The sequence below is a fragment of the Falco biarmicus genome, chromosome Z, assembly GCF_023638135.1.
Source record: "Falco biarmicus isolate bFalBia1 chromosome Z, bFalBia1.pri, whole genome shotgun sequence".
Taxonomy (NCBI): domain Eukaryota; kingdom Metazoa; phylum Chordata; class Aves; order Falconiformes; family Falconidae; genus Falco; species Falco biarmicus.
Genome location: NC_079311.1, coordinates 58,617,521 through 58,645,520, shown reverse-complemented (window position 1 = coordinate 58,645,520; position 28,000 = coordinate 58,617,521). Strand labels below are relative to the sequence as shown.

Here is a 28,000-nt window from a genome sequence, read left to right as displayed (position 1 = left end):
CAGAATGTCAAAGAACTTTATTTTTAAAGTGAAAATTTTAACTGTTGGTTCAAATACAACACAGGTACATATATTGATTCACCCCCCAGAGGCACTTCAGGTTGTTGACTAGAAGTCTTTGCAGTAATTACTGCCCTCTTGCTTCATGGGCACAGTATCCAACAAACACAGGTTCGGCTGCTATGCCACGGCTGTTAAAATAAAGTAGAATGTGTATGATTAAATCAAACAACTAGCCCACTGTGTAGGTGGACAGATAACAGCACTCCATCTTACTCTGTGTAAGCAAAACTGTTTTGAAGAAATAACAGATGGCCTGTTTAGGGAGAAAAAAGGGCCCTATACCATTGATTGAAACAGAGAACTGAACTTAAGTTAATAGTGATTGATTAATGAAGAAATAGATGCACCAGGGTATTAGAAAACAGGTTAAAAGCTTACATTCAGGGGCTGGTTGTCTCTACATTCTGCAAAATCTATTGCTTTTATTGAATAAAAGTCATAAGAAGATGAAAATATCAATCGGTTGACATTTGCACACTCACCAACCTAAATAGTTTCCTTCATATGCAGCTCTAATTAAGTAATTTTCATTAATTTTTGAGGGAACCCAGTTTTAGTAAACAAGATTTTTCCCAGCTATGCTATCATAAATTATTCTGTGGCTTTAAAAACAAACAAGCAAAAAAACACTGTAGCTTATGATGTGCAGGAAGATAGTCTAAAAAGATGTTTCAGGGTTAAAGTGGTTACAGTCAAAATTCCGCTTCTTGGCTATTTAAGAGCTAGACAGTACTGCTATAGTGATTTGTAGGGTAATACACACTGGTGTTTAAACTGCACTTATGAGCTGCTGTGGAAGAAACTGAATAATGAAATGGCTCAGCTGAACTGCTTGCCCCCAAGCAAGACCTGCTCTTAGTAAATGACAGGGTTGTTGTCTCAGTCTCTGGAATATATGCCCACCTTTTTGTTTCCCTTCTCTGATCACCATTTCTCTGCGGTTTGGGCTGCTGTATTCTACAGGAAGCCGAGTTTAGATCTGAATAGCAACTTCTGCTTTCATGGTACTATTTCAACAGCAGTGACCTTGGATAGGCAGAGCTACTGTTCTTATAGTGACTGTGATCCAACTGTTAGGGAGCTCTATATACCTGCTCTTTCACTCCCTGGTACCCAGCTCTGGAGCAAACCAGAGCTGTTCATTCTACCTGGAAAGCTCCTTGGCCTGCCACAGCTGCCATGGTCTGTATATACCACATATAAAAATGTTAGTAAGGAGATAGCCTTTTTGCCCACACTCTAAGACTACAACAACCTGGCTGATTAAATCAGCTCTTTGAGTTCACACAGTGATGAGGAAGCCCTGTATACATAAAAGGCAACAGAACTGCTGCTCCAAGGAAGGCTCATTTAATCAGCAGTAAGGGAATGGTTTCTCTAATGTTCTTCAGGTTCAAAGCCTATATAAAAGAAATAATTTTCAGGAGGACATGTCCTTTTATTAAGGTAGTCTGTTTGTAACAGGAATTGTTCAAGTTTTACGCCAACAAAGCAGTTTTAGCACCACAAAGTAGTTTAAGATCTGCTCCGTGTACTCGTGCACTTTTCCCTTAGTCTGCCCCTGCATTCTCCATCTCTCACACTTGCACTACCAGAGCAGCTGCAGCCACCTGGATCAGCTCCTTATACAGCAATACAAGTGCCAGCATTAAAGGAAGATGGAGATGCAGCAATAGTTAACCAGGCCCAGGAACTATAAAACCCTAATCTTAGAGGTACAGTCCCTGTACGCTTCACTTTTCAGTTTTATCCATGTTTTCTCTAAGCCCCACCAAGAGATGTACCATCCTGTTAAGTGCTAGGTCCTAAGTCTTTAAAGCCCTTTGATCTTGTTTTTAACATGTATTTGTTAACTCTTTCTTCATGTATCTACTTTTCTCATGACCGAGGGAGATAATTTACATAGGGTTATTTTTCGCCACCTTGAAATAAACCCAACAAGTCAAAATTTACAAGTCTTTTGGTCACTCTGTGTATATCACTATCTATACTGTAAGCTCAAAGTCAGTGATTTCAACATAATCATGCTAAGATATCTACAGGAACATGAGCAGAGTGCTTAAGTTTTAAGTGCTAACTGCCATTGTATGTTGTGCTCTAAATAGCTGATTTGTATCTCCCTTGAAATACTTCACACTGTTGGGATTTTCAGTTTCCTGTCATAAACTTCTGCAGAGAAATCAAATGACATGTTCTTGCTGCAGTCCAACTTTGCAGCAGCATTTGGGAAAACCTAAAAGGCTCTCTGACTGTATACTTCTAAAAGTGGAGTCAAACTTGGACTTCAGACCTAGAAATCACTGACTTCTAAAAGTGCAAATATACAAAGCACTAGCAGTAATTAACCAGTAACTTGTCTAGGTACTTTTCAGGAAAGAACTGCAGAGAAAAATATGTTATGAACTGCCCTTGTTTACAGTAGCCATAAATGAATTAAAATCTATCAGACTCCTTATCCACCTCTTTCAGTCCCTATGCTAAGGTAATACCTGAAAGAATATAGCTTGCTAAAGCTCACCTCTCATGCACAGCTCCACTTGATTGCCTGCTGCAGGTCTTTAATTATGATTTATAATAAATAATCTAAAACTTTTTTTAAAGTCTATTTTTTCTCCTGTGTACTCCTCCCACATACACTTTAATAACCTTTTTATCTTAAATAAGTCAATCACGGTGTTGTTTTTTCCTTTAAAGAGAGATATAGATGAGTTCTAGTATTTCACTGAAGAAAGTTAAGTTCTGAAAATGTTAGTTGCAGGCCTGTCTAGAACTCCTGTCTTAATGTATCTGTCCTCACCTTTTCTGTGGATACAAAAACCACACAGGATGACAGCTAGCTCTCCTCCCTTCATCTCCAGGCCAGTGTTCAGTCCTGTACTTGAACTCCATTGGTTATAAGGCATGAGAACCAAGCATTACTATAACTATTAATCCTACCGGAGCATGCGGCATCGATGATTAGTCAGTCTTTTATAGGCATCCTGCAAGTTGGTTACATTCCTGCTGCTCCAGAGTCTCTCCCCTACAGCACTTGCTCGAGGCCTGTAAAGATATACTAAATTTTAGAGTAGGTATGGTCTATAACCAGGAATGGATAAAAGTTTTTAATACCAGGTCTTAAACAGAAAGAAGCATCCATTTTTATAGCTGCTTACATTCAGCACAGAGCACGGTTACCACTAACATACAGTCCTGTTGGATTAATGCTCCATATAGCTAGCTTTCCAAAATTTAACAATAAAACAGTCCATACCATAATCTTGGTGTAAGGTTAGTTGCATCCACAAATTCCCCCCACAGGCAGGCTTCTCCACCTATTAAAAGCTTTTTCTGTTTTTCAGATCCTGAATTCAAAGCAGAAAGTTAGAATTTCTATTTGCTTGGAAGATGGGCATGTATCAGCAATTTCCTTTTCCAATACTGAGAGGGGACTGATGTTCAGTTGTTCGTTTTATGATATAAAATATCTATCCTGAGCACTAACTTAATGTTTTGGTAGTCTTGTTACTAAATATGAGAACCACTGGCCCATTTGCCCAGAGAACCAATTTCCCTTCTCTGTCAGAAAGGATTTTACCTTTTATCCTCTGAAGAAATTCCTCAGCCTCCTGACATTCTTCAAAGACTTCAATCCTGATTAAAACTGTTCATTCTATCACAGACAGAACATTCCTTGAAAAAGCTACATTCAAGTATTCTCCCTAATCAGGTCTGAGAGCTACCTTGCACAAAATTCAAGCCCTGGGGAAAGCATTAGATGTTTGTATCAGCTTTAGCTGGAGGGAGAGAACATGTCTTTGTCTGTAACAGTCTAACGCTCTAGAAGCTTGCTAATGTATGTACTCAATGTCTACCAGCAAACATTTTGCACAACTCTGCCCCCAGTGCATGATGCATCTGCCCACCTAGTTCAGCATCCTGTCTCATACAAGCACCACTGCCAGATGCTTGAGGAAGGTAACAATTTTCCCTGTGAGAATTGGAAAGTTGCGTATTTTTATTTGAGAATTTTCCAGAGTTCTAGCTGAAATTAAAGTCCTTTGATTACACAGTGTATCTGATCATAGTGACTGCATGACCACTCTAAATAGCCTTATTCTTTCCATTTACACCTTACCATGAACCAAAGACTTTTAATGCACAGAACATGCATAGAAAAAATGTAACAAACCAGGAAAGTTAAGTGGTTCAACACTGTAGTATTTCTTCCAGTCTTGCCCGTAACTAATGTAGTCTAAGTACCAGGGAGCTGCCAGGATAGCAGTGAACCCAGCTGCAGTGACACTGCTCAGTTCATGAGCATAGTTGTTTTCCATCCACACTTGAACTACTGTGTCTGGTTTCAGCTAAAAGGGGGAAAAAACAGAACAAAAGAAAACCCCAAAACATTAAGGACAACCCTAATTGCTGTTCCCAGGAAAGGATGACAGATTTCAAATATATGGTTTGGTTTTGTTTTTTTTCAAGAGGAACATTTTGGAAGCTACCTTTTGTAATTTCCCGTTCCCCACCCCCCCCCCCCACCCCCCAGTCTAAAGGCAAGTAGCTCTTTGCTGGTTTTAAAAACCTCACACTAGAGTGAAGCCTAGGTTATACTATAGACAGTTAATGCCCTAAGAGGGTTCCTACATGCACCAGTTATCTGACCAGCTCCAAAAAGCTGAGCACCTGGTGTTGCTAGATGAGATGCAGTTATGTGAGAAAACAAAGGTGTGAAAACTTACAGAAATTTCCCTACCCTTTACTCTGATGCTCTAAAACATGTTGTATTATGTACTCACCTGCAGAAAGCACTTCAGTGCTGGTGTTCCTGTTCCACCTGTTTTACATGTTCAACAAATGATAATTTCAAGGCAGGCCCCATACCTGGGGAGACTTGCTAAAGTGAGCAGACTTGCTTTAACTCTTAAGAGACACAACCATAACTACTTCAACAGTCCCCTTTGGAAGCCTCCCACAATATGATTATGCAAGAGTACCTTACTTACTTTCCCATCTTACCTCTGCTTTGTTATCAAACACTTCTTGCCAGACTATGTATCCTTTATTATAGGAGGAAACAATGTCCAAAACCCTAGAATTTAGAAATAAAATCATGTTTGTGAACTTCAGTGAGATCAGTACAGGCACATCACGTAGTGACATTTTCCACCCTAAGTCACATCAGGCTTTTCCCAGCACTGCATACGGGACCAAGAAAAAACAGGGTTTTCTCGTTTTGGCCTTCAGTGCTCTGCCTCGAAGAGCGTGTTCTCCCATGTAGAAGGGTATGCATGTGCAGTAACACAAAGTGATGTTCAGAACTACCAGCAACTCATACAGGTGTCTTAAGTCCATGTTATTTAAGAAACAGAGAAATAAATAGCTACAAAAACAATAGGACTTTCCCTTCCCACCCTGCATGCTGACATCACAGCAGATACCTAGCTTAACATACCCCATGCGTTCATACTGTCCACAGAACTAGCCTACACATCCTTGTTGTGTCCCACCTTTTAAAGCTGTGAACTTAACATTCAGTGTATTAAAGTCGGTAGTCCCTAATACAAAGCAGTTTTTGAAAACAGTATAGGCTAACCTAAATTAGCTTCAGTACCTGCACCTGACCACCACCCTCAGATGGCAGCTGTGAAAAGCAGAGCAAAAATTAACGAAAAGAACGTACTTCTGAATATAGTAAGATTCCAGTTTAGCATAATCGATGCCAAATCCTTGCTTCTTCATGAACTCTTTCACTTCAGGGTTAGACTTCCTTAAATAACAACAACAAAACAAGAATAATTTTGCTTTGCTTTAAACCAGACTTCCCAACCATTTCCACCTACGCACAGCACCCTAGCTGGTGCCTTAGGCACACCACAGCCTGCAGAAGCAGCAGGTTAACTTGATTTAGATATACTGAAACAGCTTCATGCTAATTAGAAATAAAGCTGCCAATAGGCCTACTTCTCTGGTAGAACTACTGGAGGCCCTGTCCTGAAGCAGCCTCTGGCAGGCTGACCCAGGCTTCTAAGAGCTCTGGAGTTTCTGGCTTCTCTGCAACTTTGTGGGAAGGTTGCCAGCAGGTCTGGAAACGGCAGCCATAGTACCAGGGGATCTGCAGGAGTGACATCAAGAATTTGGGAAGATTCCCCAAAGCTAACAAGTACTTCTGTGACAAAGCATTTGTCAGAAATTGTTTCTTTTTCAAAGTTAAAGCAAGTGTTCAGATCTGATGTTACAAGAGACAAAAACTAACTAGATCAATTTGAATATCATGCAATTAGATCTGCTCCAAATTCTGTATTATTAGTTACTCCAGCAGAGATGCTCCAAAACATTCAAAATCTGCAACTAACTAAAGAACCCTATTAATAAATGCCGTGCTTGTGATACAAGCACAAAAGAGTCAGTACTGTAATACTTAATGTTAGCAGATGTTCTGGAAGACAGAACTCAATGGAAAGAACTGCTTTTCCTTTAACACAAAGCATTTAAATATTCATTATCTTACATGGTACTTTTCTACCCTGCTAGTTCTCTTTCCTGCCATGTTAATTTTCATAAAGAAATCCTTTAGAGTACCTGAACATTTGCGAAACTGCTAATCAAAGCAAAATTCTGCACAACATCACTTGCTTGTTAAGAATCACAAATGTTCTGCCTGTAAATAGCTACAGAAGTAGGAGTGGAGATCTTTGGGTTAAGCAGTGAAAACAGTCCCATGCAACTGAGTTCCCTAATTGATGGATTTAAGCAAGTTTAAGAGGCACTAGATATTTATTCTTTGAACTGTCACCATACCAACAATCGAAGTTCACTTCATCTCCTCCCAAATGAATGTATGCATCTGGAAATACACTGCTGATTTCTTTGAAGAATTTAGTCATGAAGTCATAAGTTGTATTCAAAATGGGATTTACAGGTCCAAAGGACCCAGTTGGCTGTTCTCCACTGTAACAAGGGGTGAGAAGATCTTTTTGACCTAGTAGAAACAATTAATAGAGGATATTCAGTTCCACGTTGGTATGTCAGCTTTGCTAGTGGGAAGAGGCAGTTAGCCATATTTAAAAGGTTAATATTAATGACTTGAGTGCTTATCATTCTAATTATAATCAAATAGAAGCAGGATGAAATAAAACAACTTGGCCAAGGTTGAAGAACCCTCTAACTGGAATGAGGACTCTGACTTTTAGATTTGTGATTTAACACATACTAATTTATGGAACAAGTCACTATATCTGGAAAACAGCTTCTGGATGACTACTTGAATAAAAAAAGCTTTAATGGATTTAGGAAGGAAGCCAATTAGAAGGAAGCCAAATATAATGAGTGTGCTCCAAAGGCCTCTCCTCTCTTTTTATTACTCTGCTTTGTTAACACCTAAGTAGGTGGTACATGGTTCAAGGTAGATGTCCTACGTCAATCTGCTAGGAATTTACCTCTACACAAGGAAGGCTAGACAGACATCAAAACTAAGCACTGGTTCTTGGGTCAAGGTAACTGAAGGAACACAAGCCAGGATAACAAAATAGGGAAAAGTTATTATTTCTAGGTTGGAGATTCCTAAGTCCAGTTTCTTTGGTAAACTGTGGTTGCATCAGCTTCCTGGCAGTGCATTTCCTGCTCTAAGCACATTTCCCCCAAACAGGGCCCTAGTGATACATTGCTTCAACTGCCCTCCTTGCATGCCTTAAGACTTCTCTGCAGTATCTTGAATTTTAATGCAAACAAAGCATAGTTACCCAGGTTCACAGGCAAAGCCAGGACTAGCTCCTGTGCATCACATTAAAAAAAAAGCTATTATACAAGAAGTTATCAGGTACAATTGTTTTTTAGGCAAGGGACCTGAACCTTGCTCTTAATATGAATGTAGACCACTTCACATATCATCAGGCAAGAAGCTGACTTTTACTAGTGCTCTGTAACAGCAAAGACTCCATAAGATGACAGACTCGGAAATGAGTGTTCAGCAAATTTACTTTTTGTCTTGTTCCTCTGCAGTTTAAATTAGTGAGAAAGAGCCTGAGGCATCTTGCAACGTTATGGTCATATCTCCACAGGATGAGCACAAGACTCACCCTGTGGATAAAGCTAATGCTATGAAGCACTAGAAAAATCTTTACTATTTCCAGTTTAGCCAAAACCATATTATATTAATTGCAGTCAAATCACAGTCAGTGCACCCTGAACTAAGGCACAAGATTCCCTGGTCCTCGAGTACATGTAAACACCACCGCTTTCAGGACTCAAGCACTCTCTAGCAAGAGAAGCATTAGTCTGAAACCCAGAGGACAGAGCATGAAGAAGCATCCTGCTTTGCTCTGTTTTGTACACTGACAGATTACTACTTTACTAATATCCAGAAACATCAATCACTTTGAAAGAACACTCCCCAAGCAGAAATATCTACTCTAGAGACAGCAACTCATTATTTCTAGCTACTGCCCAATTACTCGAAAGCCCAGCACTGGATGGGGGCATAACAATAACATGAAGTCTGAGGCAGACAGAAAATATCTGTGCCTTCACACACACATGCAGCACAGCAAGTGTCAAGCTTTCTCCATTCACTTTAGTTCCTCTGATACGTAAAGGTCATCACCATTCCCAAGTCAGCCCCTTGCTTACCTGTTATCAAGGGCCTTCCAAGGCACTTTAAAGGCTGGTTTTTACCAAGTTCACTTGCTTGCTACACCCTAATTATGTCAGTCTTTTAACCATTAATATTCTCTTGGACATACCTTTTCCCCAAGACTGCGTGTGTCCTGGAGTATCAAACTCTGGGATAACTCTAATGCCTCTTAACCGGGCATACTCAATCACCAGACGGACGTCAGTAGGAGTGTAGATGTGGTTATAGGAGTATGCTCCCTGTAAAGTATTCACATTCAGAGACAGTTTACAAAACATTATACCAGCAGCTAATAAAACTGGGATTAAAATGTTATAATTTAGATTGTTGAGCAGTTTTACAAGTTGGCCTTTTCTGGTTTATCACATGTGCAGCTGCAATGAACTTTTCAGCTGACTAGCTGCGGGGGGGGGGAAGAGGGGGGAACCCCAAACAAAAATTAACCCCTTTTTCCACACTAAGACAAATCTCCTGAGACTGTCCATTCCTCCTTAGCTCATAGTTACTGAAAGAAACAGAAAAGCTAGTTTCTACTCCATCAGATGTTTGAAAGATGCATTTTTCAATTCTTCTGTACAGAGGCAAGTTAGTATTCCCTCCACTTCTGTATCATTAGTTCCAAAACATAGGGGCCCTTGCTACATGACATGAAAGACTAATGGAAAAATTCTGCCAAGTCAGAAAGAATGGTGTCTTCTTCCAACACCTCTGCTTGTCAGTTGATACAATACCCAATTTAGCAGGTGTATTTGTTTCGTGACACTGAATTTGGGCATTATTCCATTCCCACACAGTCAGGGACCATGACAAACTGCCCAGACTGCTACAGTTCCTACCGTTCCGTGAAACAGATGCTTGCCAAAGAGCGAAACTACATAAAGAAAAGCATCATGACTCCTCATGATTAGTAGCACCTTAAGCTTCCATTTATCTGGAAATGGTTTCCACAGCCGAGTTATTCAAAAACAGATAACGGTAAACAAAAAGCCTTTCAAAAAGATGGCTATTGAGACACTGGCCATCTCCCTCTCCAGCTGTCAGTGAGGAACAGGACAGAATTCCACAGCCATTACTAGGAAAAATAATCTGAATGCACCATGCAACATTTACAGTTTTTGAATTATAAAACTCTTCATGGCATCTGCTCAACCACTGCCTACGTAATTTTTATGAGGGTCAGATTCTAGCAAGCATTTTAAAACAGAATCACAAATCTCGTGCTTAGGTCCAGTCTACTTAATTATTCGTGCTTCATTTGGCTACTACTGTACCATGACTGAGCAATAACCTCATGATGGCTTTCATTAATTAGCAAAATTTGCTGTGAATCTTGAAATAAAGAGATACATTGCAACTATATCTATTTGAGAAAACAACTTCACTTTTGGAGCTCTTATAAGGCATGTTGTGTTTTGTAAAGTTAACTAGGTCTCAGACAGGGCAAAAGTACTACTGCAGTGGTTCCAAGCCTCGAGCTGACAGGAAACTCCCTTATATTTGTTTGAGTGGCAGGAAGTCTACCAGTTAAACAAACAAAACAACAAAAATCCAAGAAGTGTGCACATCAAGCTATTTGCATGCCATTACTGCTTGAAGGCCTGCAGACACTGCGGATCAGCATCACTAGCAAATTTGCACACAAGAGTTAGGAAGGTCATTTACCATGCATCCATTAAGGAAGACTTGAACATGGTCCACATAGACACTCAGGTAGGATCCTGAGTTTGGACCTACTGATTACTGGTCCTCTGGTACTGTTTTGCAATCAGCCAAGGCAGATGTATTGAACTGTTGGTAGGCTCTGCATTTTATTTCCATTAAATAAGTGCCAAATTTCTGCCCTCCCACTCTGCTCCAATGATGTTTACTCACCTTGTCACTTAACTCAGGGAAATAAATACTCTGGTAAGGGAATGACTGATCATCTACTATATGCCAGTGGAGAACATTGAACTTGTTAAAAGCCATGGCATCCTGTAACAAATAATGCAACACAGTCTAGTTAAGCACTTCACTCTCACAGAAAACTGATGCAAAAAGCTGGCTTTATCCCAGTACATCCTACAGGCTTAAAGCAACTGAAGGGGGGAGGAGGGGGAACCAACCAATAAGCCATACAGTGTTCCACAAATCCTAGAAGCACACAACAAAATGCACCAGCCTGTTTATACTGCTACTCCATTCCTCTGCCATCTATTTGCACCACTCCTGTTAACAAGCTCTTGATCTGATTATGCTTACACTGGCTGAAGAGGAACTACTATAAATGGTTATGAATTTCTTCCACTTCAAAACATATCTGGGTAATTCTCTATGCAACATCAGCTATTTCAGCTTACAGAAAAGCTTGAACTTTTCTACCTAAATACTTTGGACTCAAAAATTAAAGAACACAAGCGAGTTCCCTACTATTTCATACATGCCTACTTACTAGTGACTTCTGCAGAATCCATTTCAAATGCATGCAAAATAAACCACGCATTTTCCCTGCAGAAGATAGTGTTCCCCTTGTGTTTTCAGTCATTAGTGTCAGCACTTCCCTTTTCTTGAAGATAATCAAGATAAACATTTAACACACATATTTCAAATTATGACTCCAGATGGATGGTTACACACATACCCCAAGTTACCCAAGTTTGTCCGTTGCTAGAAGTGGTGTGTGCTATGGGCAGACAGAATAAATGTTCTCTACATTGTTCATGACTCAGTAATTGCAACACAGTTGCTTCCAACCCCTTGCCACAATACAATTATTTCCACCCCTCTGCCTTGCTTTTCTCACCAAGCTGCATTTAAAAAAGTGATGAAATCTCTTCAGGAATTCCCACCAAATCCAAAGGAAGATTTATACTATGTCCACTCCCCCAAAATATCTCACCTGTTTTATCAGACAGCATTACATTTTAATTAACCACATGTCTTCATGCATTTCTATCAAATTAACATCTTTCCACATAGAAAATTCTACCTCCTGACCTTCACCTCTGCCACAAGGTGGACAACACCCTTCCTGGAAATACAGTACAGCAGCTGAACACAAACAAGAAATGTACCTGAACTGCTGCCTTAAGCATCTAATTACCACACGTCAGTGAAGGGATTACTGCTGCTTTTTATTAGGTTAGCCTGGATTCAAGCAGGCACAGAGGTGGGAGGAAAAGCACACTTGTCCTTAAACGAGCAAAATGCCATAAAATGCAGCTCTAGAAAAGTATTAGAGTGACAGGCATAATCTAAGGAAAGAAAACAGAATAGCAACAGTTACAGAAACACAAGAATGATTAGAAATGCAAGTGTCAAAAATCAGGTTACTCTTTTGACTTTGTTGTCTCTTAGAAAAGACAATAAATACTGATACAAGTAACTACCTGAGTCTTTGAAGCACCCTCAGTTGCAAATGAAACACTACACAAACACTACTTGCTGAACAAGGACTGACCTTATAGGTAAATAAAAGTGGTAAATACCCATGGAGGGGCAGGTTTTGACCATAGTTCAAGGATGACCTCAGAAATGAAGACTGGTTTTACCTGCACTCTCTTCCTGCGCATCTTAAGCCTGCTCTGCAGAGTCAAGACAGGAAACTGCATGTTCCTCTACTCAAAGGCTCCTCCATTTCAACCCACCAAATAATCCCTACTACACTACAAGGATTTCAACAGCAGAAAAGGGGAGTACAAAACAGAAAAACTCACAGCTTCGGTTGCTATATTTATACAAACTCACCACCTTCCCATCAAGGTTGGAGTACACAGTCCTTAGTGTGCTTACTTAGGCTTTTCAGAGGAAGGTTTTCTTGGGTTTTTTTGTCTGGTTTTCTTCTTTTTGAAGTGACACAGTGAAAGAAATCAGTAGCTTCCAATGAATGCTTCTGATTTCCCCCGTTGCTCTGTACTTCTTCATTAGTGGCTTGCTTTTAGCAGCCTAATACAGGACTACCAAAGCCTGGTTATTGAAAGGACTGGGATTTTCCTGCAACCACTGGCACTGAAGCTAGGACTTGCAAGGTCTCCCATGTATTGCTTGGTAACAGTTGAATGTCTCAAAACATGCTTCCAAGAAATATGTGAACTGGTTTAGGCAACAGAAAATACGGAAAACCCAAGGTACCACAAATCCCAGCCTCCTTTACAGATTTACGCAACTCCTCTCTCGCCTATCAATTACTCTCTGATGTGTGTTCTGACCTCTACTTAGCAGAGATCACTGTCCTTTTAGAAGTCAGCCAGAGAAGACAGGCTGTCCTTACATACCAGCTCCAGTTGCTACCTAAAGATTTCATTATTAATGATATAAAACTGCTCACTTACCAGGTTTGTAAGAATAGATTTCAATGGTAAATAATGCCTTGAGGTGTCTAGTAAGATTCCTCTATGAGCAAATCTTGGGAAGTCGTCGATTTCAGACTCATTGACAAGAAACTGAGATATAAAAATCAGAATTCCTGCTTTATATTCATATTTGCAAATAGGAAATACTTTTAATTTTGTTATCAGCTTTTCAAAGATCATTTTCTGAAAAAATACTTACTGAAACTAGTAGAACTGCTGTTTCTAGAAAAGTACCTAATAAAGAACATGGCTGTCTGTTATCAGGACTGTGGTTTTAGTTAATAGCTATACTCACACTTCCATAGTCATCTTCATACACCAACTGGCTGAAGGTTTCCAAGCCTGGTAAAAAATCCAAGAAAGAGAAAGGGAGTATAAGCTAGCACTTGTCCAGGTTTAGTTAAGTTAAAAACAGGACCAGAACTATTTACAGACACTCACATAGCTAGAAAGAATGCTCTGTAGCTGAGTTTTCTTTCTCTTTAGCATAGTTCCTTGATTGCTTAAGCACCACAGTTGAAGAAATTCTGAAGACAGAACTACTCAAACTCTCTATTATACACACATACTGAATATTAGTACTACAGCTCAGCTGTACCAAATTAATCCTTGAATAGCATGGAAGTTACTGAGGGTAAGGTAGGAATTTCATCAAAAGGTGTTAACATGCTGGTCATTTCTGCAGCTGGTGAAGTTTCTAATTTAGCATGAAAAATCTGCTAATTTAGACTAACAGTAAGAAGAGCAGACTGAAACTTCAGCATTATGGTCTTCCTGGTGATGTGTCTATCATGTCCAGTTATTAGGTGCACCAAGAGAATAATGTGTTCACACTGTAGATCAGACAGCATTTTAGCACCCAGGATTTGGTTGGCTTGGCTGATTCCAGGCACAGCAGAGTTAACTTACAGCATGCTACTGGATCTGAGATAGTGAGCATTTGGACTGAGGGTCTGACCAACATGCATCTGGGTATCCTTCTGGCCTCTACGCACAAGCTTACTTCCCATTAAGGACTGAAGACAGGCAAGGCTCAGTGGTCAGCTGGTTCTTAGTCTGCCATGGGGCCCGTGTCAGCCCAGAACAAACAGCTCTATAGGAAAATTATCAGCTTACCTCTTAAAGCACCCCATACTTCATCTGCTTTCAGTACAGCCACAGGCTCAGTTATAGTTAAATGATCTAAATAAAAACAAACAAACAAAAAAGTTATTCCTTAAGAAAGCATGATTGACAGGACAATGCTAACAAGCATTAAGGAGGCTGAGTCCCACATCTCCCTTTGTTTTTTAAATTCTGACTACTGTTGTTTTTAATGGTGGTATCATGCAGCTATTTTTCACTTATGTGCTTCTGAAGTAATGCAAGCTACTAATCAGACAGTAAACAGTTAATCAGTAAGATGATAAAACAAATATAGTACTTACTAATGGCAATGTTAATGGGCCAGAATTCCAGCCAAGTCTAACCCAACTGATTTAAAACATATCAGATGATATTTTTGCATTTAAGACATAAGTGATAAGAGATGGGTAACTACGCCAGACCTAACTGCAAAAGTTTAATCCTCCTTTTACCTACCTTTTATAGAGATTATGCTTACCTTGTCAAGTAATATTGTTAGGTGCTTACTGTAAAGTTCTAACTCCAAAGAAAAACAAACAACCCAACCAACCCACCCCACCATCTAATAAGCACATGTATAGGGACAGTGAAATGAAATCAGGTAAGTAAAATGAAGAATGGTATCAGAAGGTATCCATAACAATCCTCCCTTTAGTTTGGGTACCGAAGTATAGTACAAAGTGCTAAAAGAAAAAAAAAAAAGCTAAAATAATTTTGGTTTTTCATTTAAGATCATTTGGTAAATTTCAGTGAACAAATACAAATACATTTTAAATATGTTAATTATTTTTTTTAAAATCACATACATATATATGTATAGAAATACACTATAAATCTATGGATCCATATTAATATTTAAACATCAAAGCAGTAATAAACTGACCAGAGTCACACATTTGAAGCAGCAGAGGAAAAGTCAGAAGGGTAAATTGCTGTACAATGTTTTATTGGATCTGCCTCAGTATGAAAGAATGGTGGGTTGTAAGTTATACGGTTCAAACATTTATCTAAACTACAAGAGAAAAGCCGTTCAGGGACATTAAGAAAGTACCTCACGCTTCCATTTTAACGTAAGCACTGACTGTATATACTGGAAGTTCTGGGTAAGAAGGAGAACTTAGAAGACCACTGCAATCTCCACTGGTCTTTCTGTGGTAAATTGTAGCTGAGTCAGGGATTTACTTCCAAGACAGCAGGCTTTTTTCTGAACATATAACCTTAAATGAACACTGAACAGTAAATTTTATATGGCTGCTTGGAACCTTTTACGCAAGCAGGCAAGAAGCCAGCAGGGAGAAGGGCAATTAACTTGTACTGTGATTACATATCCAATATTCTTCATGGAATCATAGAACAGTTTGGGTAGGAAGGGACCTTAACAATCATCTAGTCCCACTCCCCTGCCATGGGCAGGGGCACTTTCCGCTAGATCAGGTTGCTCAAAGTCCCAGTCTGGTCTTGAACACTTTCAGGGATGGGGCATCCAGCTTCTCTGGGCAGCTTGTTCCAGTGTCTCGCCACCTTCACATTAAAGAATTTCTTCCTAATCCCTAACCTAAATCTACCCTCTTTCAGTTATTATTACTCTTTCTATAGGATAGTCATCAACTGATCCATACCCTCTCTATTAAGAAAAGGAGCAAAGCTGCTCAATCCAGCAAGTGACTAATAACTGCGTATTTCAGTATTTGTTCCCTAAACAAGCTATCCTATTAACAGAAAATTAAAATCTTGCTGAAGCCTGGAGAGCTCAGCTTACTACATTAGGAAACCTCCATGTCATTTTTAACAGGAAACTCCTTTCCTACAGCAGAGGGAAAAACTCTGAGTGTTCTGAAGGGTGCCACCTAAGAATCCAATGATCTGACAGATTCCCTAACAGAAGGGAAGAACCAGCTTTAGCACAGATCTGAAGTTCACAAACAACATCAAAGTTCAACTAGTTGTAAAGCAGTATAACAACCTGCCTGTGACAGGAAAATTCTAAAGCGTTAGCAATTTTGCTGCTATAACCTATTTGCACTGAAATGCATGATAAACTTGCCCAAAAAGTTAAGCTACTTGGTTAAGTGTCCCCAAAAGACTGAGTAGATTTAATATCAGTACATTCTATTACAAGTCAGGTAGAATTAATCCTGCTGCTGATATATGACTTAAGATTAAAAGGATCTTTTTCTAAGGACCTGTATCCTGGATACCAAAAAACTGCCTTGCCAAGTACTGAAGATTATCTCAAGACAGAACAAGATTAACTGAATATGTTGAATTCTGTGATAACCTGTCCAGACAGAAAGCAGTATTACCCACTCGTCCTTATTTCTGTTAAAAAATTTCTCTGGTGATGAGGACTTGATTTAGAGTACTTCTCCACTCTGGATTCCAGTCACAGTACTGAAGCAACATAGCAGAACAAATCCAAGGTAACCACTGTGGTTTTAAATCCTTTCTTGTAATTAAGAAAATTCTTATTACCCTACTGATAGAAAGAAAGGGGATATATAATACTGCAAGATGAATAACAAGAAGTTCAACAAACACTTTCCAGTTTTGCTGGAAAAAACAGAAATACCATGTATGTAAGCCAGTGTTGGCAGCTTCAGTTCAAATGCTGTTATTTCTAAGCAAAGCAGCTGAACAAGCAGCGCCAGCCCTCACTCAGCTCAGCACCCTGTGCTGGAGGAAAGGGCGATCTCTGACTACGCGCAGATCTCACCATGCATAACCAGGTACAGCACAACATAGTAAGACCTCTGATTCTTAACGACTGTTACCAGAAAGGCTAGCAGCAGGCGAACGAGCTGAATGCTAGCTAACCTGTGATTTCTGCTGCTAGCCTTTCTGGTAACAGTCGTTAAGAATCAGAGGTCTTACCTGGTTATGTATGTATGGCAAGATCTGCATGTAGCCAAAGATCGCCCTTTCTTCATTATTCACTGTGGGCTGAGATTATCTTCTGGTTGCCACTGTTGTGAAACGCTCCCGAGTGCCTCGGCGAGCCTGTGACTTCCAGTTCCTTAAAAAACACCCTACTGTGACACCGGGCACGGGACGGTGAAGCAAGCGGTAACGGTGCGGCGCCAGCCGGTACTCACAGGCCTCGCTGGAGAAGAGGTGCGGGAAGCCGCGGCAGCCGGGGTCCTGGAACCCGATCACCACCTGCAGCCGCAACAGCTCGGGCCGCGCCAGGGCGCCCAGCTGCCTGCGGCCCCGCGTCCGCCGGCCGGGCCGCCCGAACACGTACTCGTAGTACCTGCCGAGGAAGCACAGTCGCCGGCGGGGCTCTGAGGTAACCGCTCCGGCCGCCCGCCGCCCCCCCCCCCCGCGCCTCCGGCCCCGCCGCCCCTCACCTGCGGAAGGCGTCCTCCAGCAGACCGCAGGCCGGCCCCGCCGAGGAGCCGGCGCCGTGTACCAGCTGGAAGCGGTCGGGGGCCAGCTGCAGCTGGCGGCGGGACGTGCGGAGCCTCTGCGGCAGGGGCCACAGCGAGTCCTCCGCGGGCACGGCGCCCGAGGCCGGCTCCCACTCGGCCGGCTCGGGCTGGCTCCGCGGGGCGCCGTGCCGAAGGCTGGTGCTCACCAACACGGCGGACACGAAGAAGAGCCCCGCCAGCAGCCCGGCCAGCCCCATGGCTCTGCCCATGCCGCGGCGGGCCCCGCACCCCCGGCAGCCCCCCACCCCCGGCAGCCCGCGGCGACAGTCACACGAGGCCGCCGGGCCCCGCCTCCGCCATCACGGAGCCGGCTGGGGCGGCCTGCGCGCCCGCCCGCACCCCCCGGCCCCGCCTCCTCCGCGGCCGCCGCGCCTGCGCGGCCAGGGCGGGCCCGGGGGCGGGGTCCCGGCGGGGCGGGCGGTGCGTCCCGCCGCCATGGCGGGGGGTGGGTTGCGCCGCGGTGGGGGCGCCCGAGGGAGCGGGGGCCGGGCGCTGCTGGGTCGGCAGTTCTGGCCAGGTTCATGTCTGTGCGGAACGGGCGTGGGTTGGGTTACGTGTTTATAAAGGGAGAACGAACGCATCTCTCGCACTGCTGCAGAGCAGTTTGAGCCTTAGCAGAAACTGCGTTTGAACTGGCTTTCTGCCGGCTGTGTCACAAACTGCGTTGTGACTGAGCAGGAGTCCGAGTCGCAGTGAAGTATTCTGAGCTTTAACCGAATAAACTGGGTGTTTCGGCAGACCTCAGTACAAAATTGTGGAAGCTGTTGTGAAGTGCTCAGGGGACGGATGGAGCGTTTGAAAACTGGAAGTGACCGTGGCAGGAATTCAGGCTTTAAGCCACCTCTGATGGAACAGTTCTTGCAAACACTGAAGTGCCAGGGAGCTGGCACCTGCCCGCTGTCGGTGCAGCGTGACTGAGGAGCTGGTCAGCCATCTCGCCCTCAGCGGTCTTCCGTCTGCGGCAGGCTGGCTGTGGTCGCGTGCTCTGGGTTACAAACTGACTCTTAAGTTTAAAGCAAAAAACCAAACCACACAACAGAAAAAAAAGTGTCTCCATAATGAAGGTTGCATCTCTTTGCAAAGAACACAGGCGTCTTGCTGCAGAATTACCAAGAAGCCAAACCCCTCTTCTTCAGTAGGGTTTGTCCTCCTCTTCTGGCCTGTCGCTTTGCAAGTCTGGAGGAGCGGCTCTTCCTACTGACAAGAAGCCCTGGGAGACCCTGGCACCTCACCCACGTGGTGAATCACTGTGGGCCTGGGCTGCACAGCAGTTCAAGAGGTGAGTCCCAGCTGCCCGCTCTGCTCCCGGTCACGCTTTCTGTGATTGCACAGTCAGCAGGTCTGGGGGGCTGATCTAACCTCGCCCCCCTCCAAAAAGGTGATGGTGCCTTGGAAAGAGAGGGAATAAATGGCAGGATGAGCGGAAGGCTGGGACTGTGCCAGGCCTGTTTAGACTGTGGAACGCACCTGAAGGGAATGACTCACAAAACATCCTTGTTTTGTCATTCACTGTGCCCATTCATGCAGCTGGAGTGTGAAGGCCTGATGGAACAGTTTGATGCAGCCTGTCCGTGGCAGAATGTTATTTAACCTTGTCATGCTGTAAGTAAAAAGCAATTCTTTATTATGTGATACCAAACAGGTAACACAGCACACACCGCCTGCACATCTCCTCTCCCACTCCCAGCATACTGTGAGGTATGTGGAAATGGCAGTGCAGCCTCTCTGGCCCTGTCAGAGGCAATTGTTACACCTCGCTGCTCAAGTGGCCGCAGAGGTTTGGGCTTGCCTGTTAGATACACCTCCCCTTTGCCTGGTGTGGCTGTCTCCTCAACTGTGCTGACTTAGCTGTTCGTGTTGCCTACCTCTGTTCATCTTTTTAGGCATATTTAGAAAATCTGGATTATTTCATAGGTTTCTTTTGCACAACTGAGAGATCAGTAAACTGTTGGGGAGGTAGAGGGCAAACATGAGTTGCTGAAGTTGCTGTGGAGCTCTAAGATACTAAACTAGGTCTGCTGTTTACAGGCAAGTGTTAACCAGCCTGGCCATCCCAAAGGCTTTAAACTAAAGTTGCAGGGGGAGAGGAACCTCAGTCCATCCCGCTCCTACCAGTTTGATGCCAGTGCCAGCAAGAGATGCCCAGAGAGGGATTTCAGGTGAGCAGGAGAGCACCTGAAGAGCACCACAAAGGAATTCCAGCCATTCCAGCCGGTAAGTCAGCTTCATGGGGGCCCAACTTCAATGCCTCTATGCAAACACGTGTAGCACAGGGAATAAACATGAGGAGTTAAGAGACATGTGCATGCCTGCAGGGTTATGATCTTATTGGCATCATGGAGACAGTGGTGGGATGGCTCCTATGACTGGAGTGTTGGGATGGAAGGATGCAGGCTCTTCAGGAAAGACAGACAGGGGAGACAAGGAGGCGATGTTGCTCTCTATGTCAACGACCAGGTGGAGGGCATGGAGCTCCTCCTCAGGATGAATGAAGAGCAATGGGAGAGTTTACAGGAGAGGACCAAAGGGAGGGAAGGGACAGGTGACATTATAGTGGGGGTCTGCTAGAGGCTGCCCAACCAGGTAGTCTAAGCAGATGAGGCCCTCTATAGACAGAGAGGGGCAGCTCATGTTCACAAGCCCTGCTCCTCACGGAATTTCAGCCACCCCAATGTCTGTTGGAGGGACTACACAGCAGGGCATAAGCAATTCAGGAGGTTCTTGGAACACATTGATAACTTTCTTTTCCAAATGGTAGAGGAGCCAACGAGGAGAGATGCTATGCTGGAACAAGGAGGGGCTGGTGAGACATATGAAGCTCAAAGACAGTCTTGTCTGCAGTGACCATGAAACAGTAGATTTCAGATCCTTAGGCCGTTGAGGAGGGTGCACAGCAATCTCATTATCCTGCACTTCAGGAAAGCAGAATTTTGCCCATTTCAGGGATCTGTTGGTAGGGTACTATGGGATAAAGCCCTGGTGGGAAGAGGGGCCCCAGAAAGCCGGTTAGTAGTCAGGGATCACCTCCTCCAAGCTCAGGAGTGATGTGTCCCAACAAAAAGGAAATTGGGCAAAACCACCAGGAGGCCTGCATGGATGAACAAGGAGCTCCTGGACAAACTCAAACACAGAAAGGAAGCCTGCATAGTGTGGAAGCAAGGAGGTAGCCTGGGAGGAATACAGAGAAATTGTCTGAGAAGCCAGGGATCAGGTTAGCAAAACTAAAGTCCTGTTAAACCTGACCAGGGACAACAGGAAAAACTTCTATAGGCTCGTCATGATAAAAGGAAGACTATGGAATATGTGGGCCCTCTCCAGAAGGAAGCAGGAGACCTGGTTACCTGGGACATGGAGAAGGCTGAAGTACTTAATGACTTTTTTGCCTCACTCTTCACCAGCAAGTGCTCCTGCTGCACCACCCAAGTCACAGAAGGCAAAAGCAGCAACTGAGAGAATGAAGAAATACCTGCTGTAGGAGAAGATCAGGTTTGAGGCCATCTAAGGAACTTGGAGGTGCACAAATCCATAGGACCTGATGAGATGCGTCCCTGGGCCCTGAGGGAACTGGCAGGTCGAGTGGGTAAGACACTATCCATCATATTTGAGAAGTCATAGCAGTCTGGTGAAGTTCTCACTGACTGGAAAAGGGGAAACATAACTCCCATTTTTAAAAAGAAAAAAAAGGAAGACCCAAGGAACTAAAGGCTGGTCAGTCTCACTTCAGTGCCCAGCAAGATCACGGAGCATATCCTCCTGGAAACTATGCTAAGGCACATGGAAATTAAGGAGGTGATTGGTAACAGCCAGCATGGCTTCACTAAGGGTAAGTCATGCCTGACAGATTTGATATTCTTCTGTGGTGGCATTACAGCGTTGGTGGATAAGGGAAGAGCAACTCATGTCATCTACCTGTACTTCTGCAAAGCATTTGACACTGTCTCGCATGACATCCTTTTCTCTGAACTAGAGAGACATGGATTTGATGGATGGACCACTCAGTGGATAAGGAATTGGCTGGATGGTCGCATTCAGAGAGTTGCACTCAACCCAATGGCTCGGTGTCCAAGTGGAGACCAGTGACATGTGCCATTCCTCAGGGACTGGTATCGGGACTGGTGCTATTTAACATCTTCGCTGGTGACATGGACAGTGGGATTAAGTGGCAGCCTCAGTAAGTTTGTTGATGACACCAAGCTGGTAGTATGGTACACTGGAAGGGTGGGGTGCCATCCAGAGGGACCTTGACAGGCTTGAGAGCTGGGCCTGTGTGAACCTCATGAAGTTCAACAAGGCCAAATGCAAGATCCTGCACCTGGGTTGGGGCAGTCCCAAGCACAGATACAGGCTAGGCAGAGAACAGATTGAGAGCAGCCCTCAGGAGGGCTTGGGGGTGCTGGTTGGTGAGAAGCTCAACATGACCCAGCAATGTGCACTTGCAGCCCAGAAAGCCAACCAAATCCTGGGCTGCGTCAAAAGAAGCATGACTAGGAGGTCAAAGGAGGGGATTCTTCCCCTCTACTCAGCTCTTGTGAAACCCCACCTGGAGTGCTGTGTTCAGCTCTGGAGCCCCAGCATCAGAAGATCATGGACCTATTGAAGTGAGTCCAGAGGAGGGCCATGAAAACGATTAGAGGGCTGGAGCACCTCTCCTATGAAGACAGGCTGAGAGAGTTGGGGTTGTTCAGCCTGGAGAAGGAAGGTTCTGGTGAGACCTTATTAAGCAGCCTTCCAATACCTAAAGGGGGCCTGCAAGACAGTTGGAGAGGGACTTTTTACAAGGGCTAATGGCTTTAAACTGAAAGAGGGTAGATTTAGATTAGATATTAGGAAGAAATTCTTTACTGTGAGAGTGGCGAGTCACTGGAACAGGTTGCCCAGAGAAGCTGTGGATGCCTCATCCCTGGAACTGTTCAAGGCCAGGCTGGTTGTGGCTTTGAGTAGCCTAGTTGGCCTAGTGGAAGATGTCCCTGCCCATGGCATGTGGGTGGAATTAAATGATTTTAAGGTCCCTTCCAACCCAACCTATTCTATGATTCTATGAAAATGCTGGTGGCTATAGACACACTAAGCATTTTTGCTTTCAGCTCCGTTTTCGGTGGTTGTAGTTTCTATACCAATAAGTATGTATATTTATTAGTCACCTAATAAATACTGACCTATTTATTTATTATTTTCACTCTTTAAATAAGCAATTCTGTGCACAGAAAAGTAATTAAATAATTTGGCTTTTTTTTTTTTTCTTCTCTGGGTAGATTTTCTGATAATCAATGAAGAGAACAGGTAGCCTTTCCTTGTTTAAGTCTATGAATATAGTTTCTTTCTTTTACTCATCTGTATATTCAATGAACTTACAGGAACTTAGTACTTCTGAGACATCTAGCTCTCTGCCATTTTTGCTTGAAATTGGCCACTAGGACTTAAAAGTTATTGGATGGGAGCATGGAGTAGACAGACATGAATGTGCTATCCTCTTTTTCTGAGGAAACCTGACTGTAGAGTCTTTAATAACCACAAGCAGTCTGAGTTTGCATTGGTATTTTTAGACACTATTTACGTTTGAAGTGCTGTAATGTAACCCAGTTTTATATTGCATCTGGGGACTGGTTCTAAGCTCACAGGGAAGAAGTAGAAGATAAGCAGGGAGAGGCAAAATTGAAGAGTATTTGACCGCAGCCTGCAGTCCTCCAGTACGTCTGTCTTCAGAGGCCTGCTGATTTCAGTGGGGTTTCCGCTGAGCATAGCAGACTGATGAAATTGCAGAGCTGGGACTGTAATTGTTTCCAGCATGTGCACAAGGAGAGAAGACATCAGTGTGATTCATGCTCTTTAGGGGAAAAAAAAACCCCAAACCCCAGTCAATTCAAGGAACATAACAAGGGGAAATTTTAAAACAATAAAGACATGGGGCTAGCATTGCAGAGATGTGGAATGGAGTCTGAGGTTAGACAGCCACAGACTGATGTATGTCTGTCCTTTTCCTCTGTACTTCCTTGGTAGGGAATGAACACAAGATCTGGATGATTGAGTGGATCCCAAGCACACACAGTTGACATTTTCAGTTCCTTGAAGACAGCTAACAAGGCAGAAAGAAAATATGCGCATGGCGTAAATCAGTTGTCAATATGAGGCAACTTCTTTGAGATTAATTAATCCCCCAAACAAAATCTTTATTCACAGGGGTATAGAGAAAATAACCACACTTAAATTATTATTAAAGCCAAGGACATGACAGGCTTCCTGGCCAGACAGCCTGTTTCAGTTACCTTGTCTCTTATGAACCTCATAACCATGCCCCATTACTACCCTAAAAAAACATGGCATGCACCCTCTGCCACATGAATGACGAACCCTGGTGTCAGTGATGGAAACACATCTGCATGCACTGGCAGAACAAATGGTTCCATATGTTCTCGGGGGACAGCAGGACACCAATAGAAGGTATGTGCTGTGTTATTTCCTATTAGTCTGTGGGGAGGGGTCTGGGACGTGAGGACTTTCTTAGTAGAAGTTCTTAGTAGGACATGTAAGTGGCAACATGTGGCATGGTCATTTCCTTTGCCTGAAGAATATGCACTGTGGGATTTAATTCCTGAGTAACTTTTCTGTCTTTGACAGAATTAGTAGTTGCCTCCAACTTGCCTGTTTTATAGAATCGGATATGTATGTTGGCAATGGAGAGAAGCAGGATGAGATATAGTAAATGAGGCTGAAGAGGAGTCTGGGAAGGAAGGAATAGTTTGCAGCTATTTGTAGAAATAAGGAAATGGGGCCATAACAGCTGGGGACAGTGATGGAAAAAACACCTCATTTGTGTAAGGAGGCTTTGACAGTGAAGTAGATTTCAGGTATGAGGTACACCTTATTTTTTATACTCATTATAGTGGATTAAAGACATATCATGATTTGGGGGAGAATTTTCTTTTTGAAAACTGTCAGTAAGCTGATACATCGAGTGATAACTAAGACTTTAATGATAACAGATTATCATTAAAGGTTAATGCTTCCAGACTGTACTATGACTAGCAAATGCTGTTTTAAAGTATCTGTGCTTTATGACTTTATACCTCTAATTCATAGGACAACCTGGACAAGCAGTAAGTCTTACAGATCACTGTGCTCCACTATCAACTCAAAGTCTTGGATTTGGAAATCTATCATGCTTTATCCTTAGCCTGTCTGTATGTTTGATGTCGTGCTCCTGAGAGGATTGGATTTTGATCCTTTGTTACTGTAGACTTTTTGCTTAGATTGTAAACTGTGTAGAACAAGAATGTACACTTATCTGTGCCTGTAAAGACTTACACAACTTTATAGCTTATAAATACCTAGTGTATGAGTACTAGAAGTACATTTGCATTTCTGTGGACATTTTTAAAAACTCAGCAGTGAAAATGTGAATCAATATTCGGATAAGGAATCTGCATCCCTTGGTTCTGTCAGTGACGGCTTTTCCATTCTCTAAGGTATAAAGTTAAGCATCAATTAGTTATGGTTTAACCCTATCTTCTGGGAGGTCTGAAGGGGGAAAAAATTTCTGCAGTGAAAAATAAAACATGATATGAATATAGCTGAGCTTGACTTCTACAACAGAATTGTACAGGTTCTTTCACACATCACCCCCCTTGTGTTAAAAAGGAGAAAAAAACAAAAGCAGTTTTGGACATTAAGGAATCTCAAAGGTTCATCTTGCTAACCAAAATGGTGGAAGAGGGCTGGACAGCCATAGCTTTTACAGGAGGAAGTGGTAAAGTTGGCTCTCAGTTCTTCCAGTTCTGCTGTGGCTACCACAGTCACTTCAAAGTGATTGGAGATCTCCCAGCAGTGGACAGCCATAGCTTTTACAGGAGGAAGTGGTAAAGTTGGCTCCCAGTTCTTCCAGTTCTGCTGTGGCTACCACAGTCACTTCAAAGTGATTGGAGATCTCCCAGCAGTGTTTCCAGGTGTGCAAAGAAATTTACCATATAGTCTCTGCACTTGACTCCCCTTCTTACTTGAGAAATAACAAAGCAGCAGAGAGGAAATAGTGACTTCTTATCACTGAGTAATAATTCTGTGGCCTCTGTAGTCTGGCCAACACATGGGGATGTTACTGCCCAGTAAAATAGGGTGTGAATTGACACCAGACTGGGAATTCCACATTGGTGTCTCTTGAAGACATTTTTAGAGTATGCTGAAGGCCCGTTGGTTAATTTTTGAAATAAATTTATCACAGTTAGCAAGAAGTGTGACTTTCCCATTATTTGGAAACCAGTTGATACTTTACTTGCTGCCTTTCCAAGCTAAGCTAAATTCCTAAGTTAACTGAAACTGACTTAAATTACAGCTAAATGTTTTCACCCTGGTTGTAAGCAGTTGAGCTGTTTGACTTTGTTTAGTAGTGGAACACGTCCTTTAAGTATGCGTGGTCATATTTTTTGCAGACGAGCCTGAAACTTTACATGCAGTAGCTTACTCTCTATGTAAATGGCATAGAGTACTGCAGCTGAGGGACTTGTGTACAAGGAGGAGTTATGACTAAGATAGGTAGATAATTCCATACTACAAGTAGCTACATACATGAATTTCCTATAGGGAAAAGCTGTGAAGACTCTGCAGTTTGAAAATGGAATAAACTTCTAGCAGGGTGTCATTTGCTGCACTGTAAATTCCTCACCTAGCTTATACACAGTCTTCTGTAGGGTGATTGTATGCCCAGATTTTGCCAGATGTATGTTCTCTTTTATTCTGGCTACTTTGTACAGATTTATTTTTAAGGACATCCTTTATATATCAGGGGTGTCCAGGTACCTGTTAGATCTAGAAGGCTGAAAACCCCCAGCAGACTACAAATCCTGTGTGTAACCACAGAGTGCTTGAATTATGAGCTCAGGACCAGCTGACTTCAAGTATGTTTGTTGGCTGAAGAGAATTTCAAAATGGAAGAAGATTATACAGGAGCTGTGTGTGAGCTACACACTGAGACTGCTGGTACTGATGTTGACATACATAAGTAATTAGGGATGAGAACTAACCAAAACAGGATGTTTAACTGGTGTAACTTGAAGAAAACTCACAGGCCAAACCTGCCTCAAACAAGAGTTTGTGAATGGATGCACATGCCAGACACATGATGAGTGTAAGTATGTGAACCACCTACAAAGCAAACTGTGGACACAGCACATGTAATATTCACATTGTTTTGTAAAGGGAATTGTGGTTTCGATGGCAGCCTCACTGTGTGTTATTGTGTGATTAGTGTTTCAGTGTTTGCTATGTTGTTTGAATTAAAGAAAACCTGAATGATTCTGGTATTGAGTCAAGTCTGTGGCTTCGGTATTTAAGCCCCTAGAAGGTGTGAAAAACATGTTGGGAGAAAGCACCAGCACAGCAGAAATATTCTTGTCTACTGGCTGGCTATAAAACTCCTTGTGGTCTTTTGTTGATTTTTCTTTTCGCTTCACAGCTGTCTGGGAATTCTGAGGTCTGAAGCAGTGTTGTCACTGGGTTTGGGGTCTTCAGACTAATGGAGTCTCCTATTCTGGTGGAGAACTACTGCTTCCAAGTAGATAGCTCTGGGGTCTTTAGTTTTATCAGCCCTGGCTCTTTGGTCTGCAGTGATTGCAATGAGTTATCAGATGGGGGAAAAGGCTGAAGCAAATAAGGGCACAGTCTGTTTTGAGTAGTGATTTGTGCTTGTTCATTACCTGCTGGTTTCTCAGACTGTTGTCCATCACTGCACAACAGTTTTGCAGGGTAGGACATGGTAGAGTTGTCCTGTATTAGAAGCAAGGTAGTCAGCAAATGAGTCACTAATTTGAGCACAGAGAAATAAGGACTATTCAAGCAGAAGAATTTCTTACACTTCTAGGACCACTTCTCTGGAGATCTCTAGGTCTTTTACCACTACAGACCAAACATTCAAGTGGTTCTGGCCTGCTAAAAAAAGTTGTCCTTCAAAACAGCTCCAGTTGTTCTTCTTCACTTCTGGGCAGGCTTCCTCATAATTATGCGCTATAGTCTCCAGCCCCTTATCTGTCTGGTTTCCTGCAACTGCATTCCTTTAGTCATGAGCTATTAAAAGGTCTCTTGTGCAAAACTTCTAATCATGTTAGAGCTTCTTTGTGCATATATAGAGAGGGTGCAACTCAGGTGGTGAGAGGGAGGAGAGGGAACTCAGACAGAGCCACTAGGCTGTCTGTGCAAGATAGCTATGATAGCAGTGCAAGACAGTAATTTCCTCAGAAGTTTTCTGATGTTAAGCATTCAGGGCATCCTGCCTCTTTGCTGCTTCCTGGGGGAAATAAAATCCAGGATCACACCAGAGCTCCAGCTGATAACAGGACAAGGCAGCATAGCACATAAACCGGGAACCGAGCCTGCTAGTTAGGTGCTCTGTCTTCTGGAAGTGGACCAAGCCCAGCGTGGTGGGTTGACCCTAGCTAAATGTGAGGTGCCCACTA

At 42.9% G+C, this 28,000-nt stretch overlaps 1 protein-coding gene and 1 long non-coding RNA gene across 3 annotated transcripts; one reads left to right on the top strand and one right to left on the bottom strand.

Moving 5' to 3' along the window:
• Positions 1-2: 2 nt before the first annotated feature.
• Positions 3-17,810, bottom strand: HEXB (hexosaminidase subunit beta). Of its 2 annotated transcripts, XM_056325548.1 has the most exons (15): positions 17,481-17,808; positions 17,226-17,383; positions 14,125-14,190; positions 13,304-13,350; positions 12,988-13,098; positions 11,109-11,222; positions 10,550-10,651; positions 8,787-8,916; positions 6,847-7,027; positions 5,729-5,815; positions 5,065-5,137; positions 4,235-4,409; positions 3,317-3,407; positions 3,001-3,105; positions 3-191 (listed from the first exon to the last, which is right to left on the bottom strand). In XM_056325548.1, the coding sequence occupies exons 1-15, from the start codon at positions 17,768-17,770 to the stop codon at positions 128-130; spliced, it is 1,794 nt and encodes a 597-aa protein (XP_056181523.1). In that variant the 5' UTR covers positions 17,771-17,808; the 3' UTR covers positions 3-127. The 2 variants fall into 2 exon arrangements, with proteins under 2 accessions (XP_056181523.1, XP_056181524.1); XM_056325549.1 differs by lacking the exon at positions 11,109-11,222 and having other exon boundaries at positions 17,481-17,810.
• A 259-nt stretch (positions 17,811-18,069) lies between these two features.
• Positions 18,070-26,844, top strand: LOC130143070 (uncharacterized). Its single transcript, XR_008819627.1, has 2 exons — positions 18,070-19,163; positions 19,590-26,844. It is a non-coding gene; the product is annotated as an uncharacterized LOC130143070 (long non-coding RNA).
• The last annotated feature ends 1,156 nt before the right edge of the window (positions 26,845-28,000 follow it).

Coding starts and splice junctions, on each gene's coding strand:
- HEXB (XM_056325548.1), bottom strand. CDS start 17,770: ATGGGCAGAGCCATGGGGCTGGCCGGGCTGCTGGCGGGGCTCTTCTTC. Junction 8,917..10,549: donor TCCCTGAGTTAAGTGACAAG/GTGAGTAAACAT, acceptor AATACTTTACAG/GGAGCATACTCCTATAACCA. Junction 7,028..8,786: donor CACGCAGTCTTGGGGAAAAG/GTATGTCCAAGA, acceptor TGTTTCTACTAG/GTCAAAAAGATCTTCTCACC.